The following is an 8,095-nucleotide window of genomic DNA, read 5'->3' as shown; positions in this document are numbered from 1 at the left end:
ACCTCTAAAATCCTGTGATATGCATTTTTTTAATCGCCTTAAAAGTTTTTATCTTGTCTTACAAAAATGGTAAAAGTTAGGAAATGAGCAAAAATTATATAAATAATACATTAAGTTGATCTTAGATGATTTTCAGGCAAAGGCTCTACGGTTCAGTGAGGTATGTATGTATTTTGTCGTGTTTATAAATTTGTTAACTCATTCATATATCCTTTCTTTTTAGATATAATGGACCCCAACACTGAAGATGCAGAGAGCCAAAATGTTGAGGATCGCTTGCATCATGATGCAGCACAGTACAAAGTGAGCTATCCTAAAGGGAGAAACACAAAACAGGTGAGCTGGGTTGGTCATTATGTTGCACAAATCTATTTCTGGTTCCTGGTGCTTTTTATGCCTCTAGCTGTGTTTGTGCATCGCCATGTTTTGTCTTTTTAAATTCAGGCGGATGATGCTGCAAATGAAGAGTGCAACAAAAAGAGGTATTTCCTGCCTGTTTTGCATTTTTTTTACAGCCATTTGTTTTTGATTAAAAGCTATATTTGGAATTTTACCCCATCCAGATACCCGGTTAGCCGCTCTGGGAACAACCCAGGCAGAGTGAAGCGGGTAGTGTCATGTAAAAGGAAGACTCATCATCTGACTGTGGCTCGAAGAAAGCAGCTTGGGTCTGGGAGAACTTGTGATGCTCCAAACAAGGAAAATGAAACAAAAGTCTTGCAGGGCACACAGCAGGATATTTTCAGTATGGACCCCTGGGATTTCCCATTTCATGTCAATAATATCAATAACAACCAAGGAACTGATAGAACTGGTTGTGAAGAGGCTGACTACTGTGTACTGACTGAGGTCAGTAAGACGTTTGCATTGTTTTATGAATTACTTTTCTTGCAAACACGCAGCTGAAACTACTTAAAGCTGACTATGTTTTCCAGCTCACGAGGGATCACAACACGCTGACTAACGTGCTTTTTGGAAGAAATCTAAGACTCAAAGTGGCTTTAACGTTGTGGCAGAGAAATGTTGGAGAGCTGCTGACATACTTTCTGAGGTGTGCGCCGTGCGGCTGCTTTCAAACATGCGCCAATGCTTGTTTGCTAGTATTTCCAAAGTTTGATTACATCATATTTTTTGTACAGTATCCAAGATACTGGTGTGTTTGTTGACTTTCTCCCGCTCATAAGCAAATGGTGAGCACTGAGTTTTGCAAATATCCTAGTAACACTGAGATTATAGTGTTACTACAATAATTTTTATATTTTCCCTGCAGCATTGATGAGGATTCTTCAAAGATAACCATCGGCTGTTGTGTCGACCTCTTTCCTTTAGTTGGCAAAGTCCTCAGCAGTCCATATGAAGAGTGAGTAATCCTGCTGAATAAAACACTTTACACATGTACAATAACATTGTGTTTAGCAGCAGGATAATTATTTTTTGTATTTTCTTTTATAGGCATCTTACTGTTGGCCTAAAGTGGGTAAATTCAGTTTTAAAAAACTGGTGGGAGGATCTAAAAGATAGTGGCTTCAGTGGCTCAACAAACTCTCTGCTGGATGAGTAAGTTTAATATATTTATTTTTAATTAAAAAAAAAAAAAGCACAATCTTTTGACATTAATTTGCCAGAGTTGTATGATTTATTCCTTTGTTGCAGAAACTTTCAAGTTTTTAATCAGCAGTTATGGGAATTGTGGCAGCAGGAACCCTTTTTGAAGTCTGTTCCAGGACCTGCAGGAGACATGGCAAAGGTAAACATGCAGAATTTAACACTGTTAGTTATATGTGTATATATGTGTGTGTTTATGTTTTTGCATTTTATGTACATCTTTTTGCCCCTTAGGTCATCGATTCCTTCCTGTCTAAACTCACATGTCAGCAGTGAAGATCCTGAACGCATCGTTCTCCGTTAACAGTTCAATTCAATTTTATTCGCCTCAGGGCGCATGAACAGTCTCCTTAGTTTTGAAAGTGTTATTCATAGTAGCTGCTGACGTTTGCACTGACTGGCTCTTAGTGTGGGCTGGATGTATTTGCAGAGCAGCTTAAGCAACTAAAGAATTGAGCAATGTCTACAACAGCAATGGTGTGACAAGGCCGATAATTTCTCTCTTAAGTAGCAAAGTAGTATTTTGTAAATAATTATCCACTTATTTTCACAACGCAGATATTGTGATGACTGTAAGATTTTTGTCCTTTTAACTGCTTCATTAATGATTAACACTTTTTTGTCATTTGTGATTGATATTATAATGATATGTTACAAAAACACTAAAAAGGGATGCCACTAATATTTCTGTTTTATGGCTGCAAAAACAACAATTGCATCTTCCGTAAAACTGTATATGACTGTCTTTACCTTAAGTTGAACTAGGGGAGACCGGGGATAGTTGTAACATTTTTGACATTTCTGTCTGTAAATTGGAGCTCTTTTAAGGTAGTGGATTCAAAATGTAATGCAAAGTATTTACATGTCTCGGCTATTAAATAGTGCAGCTATTTTCTCTGCAGCACAATTACCCATTGCATGGTATGGTCTCAAACACAAAGAGTGAAATGTTACAATTAACCCCATAGTCTGGGTTAGTTGTAACATATCCTGGGGTGAAATGTAACACAATGAAATAAGGGTACTAACAAAACATTAACATGTAATCTTTGTTTATTCAACACATGAATGCACTTAGAGCCATTTATGTAGTTATGTGTGTGTGTGACAGAATGCAGAAATCTAACTTTTGAACATATACCAACCCCCCAAAAAAGACAAATTATGGAATTTTCTGCAACTGAATATTTCATTAATTTTGGTTGGTCTTCCTTGCGTTTGGCCTCATTGGCTCAGTGGGCATTATAACCTACAACTCTTGCACCAATTTTGAACATAACAATGAAGCTGAAAAAATGTAGTTGTTCACCAGCATCGCAATTCCATTACTTTTTATCCTGGCTTACCTTGGTGTGGTTTGCAAAGTGCTTCAGAAAGATGAGGAAATCTGTTTCTTGCACCCATCCTGATTTATTTCCACTACCAGTACTTCCTACTGGTCCATCTCTGACACAGTGGTCTGCATAATGTATGTGTGGGAACACAAACAGTGGAGGAATTGTGTTGCCAATGGCATTAACCGCATATACAAAAGTGACCAGTGAACCTCTCTCTGCTGATGTCGTTGGCCCAACTTGTTTAATATAAGTTAAAGTAATAGTGTGGTAACATCTGCATTATTGTTACAACTGACCCCGACTGTTGCTGTTACAACTGACCCAGACTCCTATAGCCATGAACTAGCTAACATTACAGCCAACGGCTAAAACATTAGCACTAAAGACCTACACAGAATATATCCCCATAGACATACAAATAACATAATTTAAGTTTGATGAGTTTAACTGCAAAGCAGATAATGCTATTAGAAATTGAAATAAAGTAGAAAAACTTACTTTTTGGCATACAAATTACTTTTTTTCGTGTTAAATTGTCTGTGTTTGACAAAATGTGCTGATTTTTCACATGTGATAGCACAACTGAGTTGGGCATGCACAGGATTAATCACATCATTTGAAACTTAGCCCTGATTGGAGAAATTGGAAGTGTTACAACTGACCCACGTTACAACTATCCCCGGTCTCCCCTACTCTTGAACTAAACTGTCAGATTACAAGCAACACTCTTTGAAAAAGGTCAACTAACACTAAAGAACCAGATGTTTCTGGCTCTTTAGTGTTTATGCTTCTGAAATGGGTAAAATTTGAAGGCAAAAACAATCAGCAGAATTCACATGGGGAGGAAAGACTGATGGATGTTACATGACATAAAGAAATAAAAGAGATCAGAATTTAAAAAGAGGTCATTTAATCAATTCTATGTGTAAAATGCAATGAACATGCTTCAGTTCTATGCAGCGTGCTAACTCAAAAATGAAACCGTACTCTGTGTACTACTCTAATACTTCTGGATATATACAAGTCCTATGGGGCAGTTTTTTTTTCTCATACATATCCCAGTGTCCAACAAATAACAAGGGTCTAAAATACTAATGATACAGGAGGTTACAGAATCACCAACGTTAAGTATTGTAGCAGAACACAACGCTTGTTAGATATAAATCAAGATAATAGGCTTGTGTTGAAGCAGAGGGCAAACACCAGTTGAGATCAGGGGCTTTCACACTCCAATTAACTCACAAAAACACTCAATAGGAGGAGGAGTGAAATGAGCAAAGGCTGAACCTTTAGAGTTCAGTCTCAGCTGGACTTTAAACCTCATTCACAGTTGAAGTGATTTAAGTAAGGCAGAGATATGTGTTTAAATGTGGGTTTTATCTCACTTTGCACAGATAAGTCGAGGACTGGTGTCTATCATTTTAAGGTGAACCTGAGGATAAAGTCCAACTCTAGCTAGGCACGGGCACTGCAATTCAGTCTCTCAATCCGAACTCAGCTGTCGGCCATTGTGTTTGTGTTTCTGCTGCTTGTCATTCGATCAGAGGAGACAAATACAGAGTGGGAGACGGTTCTGGTACAGACAACACATTTCTACACTGTGTTTCAGGACACAGGTGGCTCTACTTAATGTAAGCGCTTTGATTTTATATTTCTTCAGCACAGTTTTGTATTAGGAGGTGGCCGGGGAGAGGGAGGTCTGGGGTTGTCTGCTTAGGCTGCTGCCCCTGAGACCCGGCCTGGATACGCGGAGGAAAATAGATGGATGGATAGAGTTTTGTATTTGTTACATCAGCTCATATCACTAAAAAAATGCTGTTGGTTTGATCACAGAAAAAGTAAAGGATGAAGTATTTGAGATGCCTGTCGCCAGCAGTGGTTTTGCTGCTGCTTAGTGTGACTGGACTTGACATGGAGCATCTCCAAGCTGAAAACCTAAATCTCCTTTCACCAGATGAGCATAAATTGGTCCTGAACCGTGGAATGAGAGGTATTTATTTATGCAGGCTTTCACTTCCTGTTTGACTTTTCTTTCCTGTCTGTTTCAGTTGTGGATTTGGACAAAAGCTGAACATGATTTGGGAGAATTTTCAAAACACTAGTCTGGAAAATCATTTGATTTTTTTTAAACGCTGAATACATTCATATCTGTGATTATCTGTGAAGATTACTCTTGTGGATGTGAGTTTAATTCCAACCTCTAGATCCAAATCGCTTATTGACTCACTGATGATAAGCATTAGGTCCTCTGAGGTTATTTGTGCATTGTTAAAAGGCAATCTATTAGAAAACTTTTAGAAAAGCAATGTTTTATTGTGCTTACCTGGGAAACATTGAGAAATTATTTTGTACAGAAACATATTTTTTGAATGTGATCAGACAGACGGTCCTTTCACATTCAGAAATGTTGGACAGAATTGTTACCCTGTCCATGTAAAGCAGATCAGCAGACTTTATTCCAAGAGTGTGATTTGTAAGTAAAGGCCTCTCTCACATTGGTTAATATCAATGTTCTTAAGAAAATTATCAGGAGAACAGTGAACAAGAGCAGTGTGCATTGCAAGTGCTGCAAGCAGAAAGCCACGGCTCTCTCAAAGCAACATTTCTGCCTGTCTACAGCTTTCTGTTCACGTAAGGTTGTTGGTAATATTAGAAAGATTATCTTTGAAGAAAAGAAACATGACATCATAAAAATGTTTTCCAAGGCACAATTGAAGGAGTAGGATGGTTTGGACATGTTGTAGTCCATCTGGGCCAAGTGTAAATTTATTTAAAGCTATTTATTGCTGCACAACAGCTGCACAATAAACCAGATTCCAAAAGTAGAAGATCTGATATTTTGTCCCTCAAATAAATAAAATGATCATTTTCATAAAGTACTGGATTTTTTATAGACTTTTAGCACTTGTGTTTAAATCTAATCATGCCTTGGGTGGAAAGTAATACAAGGTAAGCAAATTTTCAGACATCACTACAATTCCTGACCTGCATTGTTTGTACCAGACCGCAACTATTCACTGAACACCTGAGGGGTCCTTAAATTAGACATAACCAAATTGTGCATGGATTGGGTTTAAAGAAGTTGTTTGGCGATTTGAAAAACAGTTGGGGGGCGGTTCTGTTTCTCTAAGCTAGACGCTAATGTTAGCAAGCTAGTTAGCTTGGTGTAAAAACTGGGAAAAGCAAACAAAGCTTCTGCGTCTCCTTTTGAAGACTTCAAAACGAATGTGCAGCTGAAAAGCTCACCTACTAGCAGCTTGTAATTTGTTTAAGTTATTTAAATTTCACATTTCAATCACGATAATATTACAGAATTTAGAAAGCTACTCCACTGAGTCGAGGATCAGTACATAAACTTTGTGAAATAACTGTCATTTTCACACGTTAAACCTTTTTGTACTAAATGAAGACAAAACAAATATGTGGTAATTATCAAAAAAGCTGGTAATGGAGTAATAGACTCGATGTGTGATGTATATGATAAACCTGCCTAATTCTTAGCCATAAAGTAATTCTGATTGCCCTGATTGATTTGACTGATGTTTAATTGCTCAACAGTGCTGCCCAGAGACTGCTATGAAATGCTGATGGCCTCTTCAGGCCGGGCCAGAGACGGAGTGTACCTGATCCAACCAGGGGACTCCCCCATTGTGGCCTACTGTGCCATGCAGGAGGGAGGCTGGACCGTGGTGCAGCACATTACTGTGAATAGCAGTGTGAATTTTGATTGCACTTGGGCTGAATATAAGAAAGGCTTTGGTTTTATCACTGGAGATCATTGGCTTGGGAATGACTACCTTCATCAGCTTACCCGTGGGCCTGCACGCTATAAACTAGGAATAAAACTTGTGGACCAAGATGCTGTCACAAAGATGGGAGAGTATGATCCATTCCTGGTGGAGGATGAAGCATCAGCTTATAGACTGAGACTGGGGTTGTTTGAGGGAACGACCGTAGACGCTCTGACGCTGGATACAGAGAACTATCTCCATGACAACCAGAAATTCACCACTAAAGACAGAGACAATGATAACTACTTCCAGAACTGTGCCAAACTGGAGTTTCAAGGGGTGCCGGGAGGAGGCTGGTGGTACGACGCCTGCGCCGGCGCCAATCTGAATCGCAGAAATGTCATCTACTGGCAAAAAGACTGCAACAAGGAGCGGCTGTGCAAGTATGCATGGATGATGGTGAGACCTTCTGACACAGTGAAACTGATTCAGAGTGGAGACTGCAAGAAGGATGAGCTATAAGGACGTCATTCCCAGGATTTGTGCCAGATTTGAGTTTTTGTCATTAAACACAACAATGGGTGATATCAGGGATTTTCTTGTAGTGACTACTGGACCTTCTATTGACCACATTTTATTCAAAAATGCATGGACATGATCACAAAATACTGAAAAGAAACAAAAACGCATCACAAACTTGAAATACAGTAAAAAGTCGCAGTACAGATTTAGCTCTAGCTTTGTTTCCATCACACACCAAGTCAGTATACTTGAAGCAAAGCATGTTTTTTAGTTTTGTTTTTTTCTTTCTGAAAATTGCAAGTGCAGACTCCTGGTTTATCACAGTTACCAAGAAGTGTTTCATGGCATTATAGCTTATGACAGATAATAAAAAAAAAATAGCCTGTGCAAGGCATCTTCCATTCAGTGGGTACACAAAGGAGCAGCGCACCAACATATTTTCCACAGTACATTACAAGTTTGCCAGAAATACAGTGATATTGATTTAGCCACAGTAAAACATACTGTAGTTCAATGCTTAATGAAAACGAAAATATCCTGAGAATAAAATGTAATAAAGAGAATTCATAAACAGTGTGAGCTGTTAAATCCTCCACAAAACTTCCAATGTAAACACTGACATTATTAACAAGTTAGTTATTCCCAATCGGTAAACTCAAGTGATCCATTAATGCCTTTTACGCATGATTCCTATAACCGTATTTTGCACTGGGATTTCGCACGACATGAAAATCATAGCAAGTGATGACAAAACAATGAAGCTGACTCTCTACACATTTATTCATTGGACAAATTACAGTGGCACACATTAAAAGGCTTTCATGAACATCAAGTAAGTGTCTTGACTTAACGAGCAAGAGTCCGACATCACGATGAAGCATATTAGCCCTTTTAAATAAA

General features: G+C 38.5%; 2 protein-coding genes across 5 annotated transcripts in view; both read left to right on the top strand.

Annotated features, from left to right (window-relative positions):
• Positions 1 to 2,497, top strand: part of LOC309695422 (KATNB1-like protein 1) — a 36,023-nt gene extending 33,526 nt beyond the window's left edge. For 3 of the 4 annotated variants that reach the window (XM_082516061.1, XM_082516063.1, XM_082516064.1), the window contains exons 2-10: positions 224 to 336; positions 445 to 482; positions 564 to 849; positions 936 to 1,051; positions 1,140 to 1,190; positions 1,271 to 1,360; positions 1,453 to 1,557; positions 1,654 to 1,747; positions 1,840 to 2,497. In XM_082516061.1, the coding sequence (XP_082372187.1) occupies positions 224 to 336; positions 445 to 482; positions 564 to 849; positions 936 to 1,051; positions 1,140 to 1,190; positions 1,271 to 1,360; positions 1,453 to 1,557; positions 1,654 to 1,747; positions 1,840 to 1,881 (935 nt within the window). In that variant the 3' untranslated portion in view covers positions 1,882 to 2,497. The remainder of the gene's footprint in view (positions 1 to 223; positions 337 to 444; positions 483 to 563; positions 850 to 935; positions 1,052 to 1,139; positions 1,191 to 1,270; positions 1,361 to 1,452; positions 1,558 to 1,653; positions 1,748 to 1,839) is intronic. The other variant, XM_082516062.1, reaches the window with a different exon arrangement.
• Positions 2,498 to 4,265: 1,768 nt separating this feature from the next.
• On the top strand, positions 4,266 to 7,212 carry LOC309695424 (fibrinogen-like protein 1-like protein). Its single transcript, XM_082516066.1, has 2 exons — positions 4,266 to 4,932; positions 6,501 to 7,212. Exons 1-2 carry the CDS (start codon positions 4,788 to 4,790, stop codon positions 7,193 to 7,195), a joined length of 840 nt encoding a protein of 279 aa, XP_082372192.1. The 5' UTR covers positions 4,266 to 4,787; the 3' UTR covers positions 7,196 to 7,212.
• Positions 7,213 to 8,095: the final 883 nt, after the last annotated feature.

Source organism: Aulonocara stuartgranti (assembly GCF_965226115.1).
Source record: "Aulonocara stuartgranti genome assembly, chromosome: 19".
Taxonomy (NCBI): domain Eukaryota; kingdom Metazoa; phylum Chordata; class Actinopteri; order Cichliformes; family Cichlidae; genus Aulonocara; species Aulonocara stuartgranti.
This window is presented reverse-complemented; position numbering and strand designations above follow the sequence as displayed.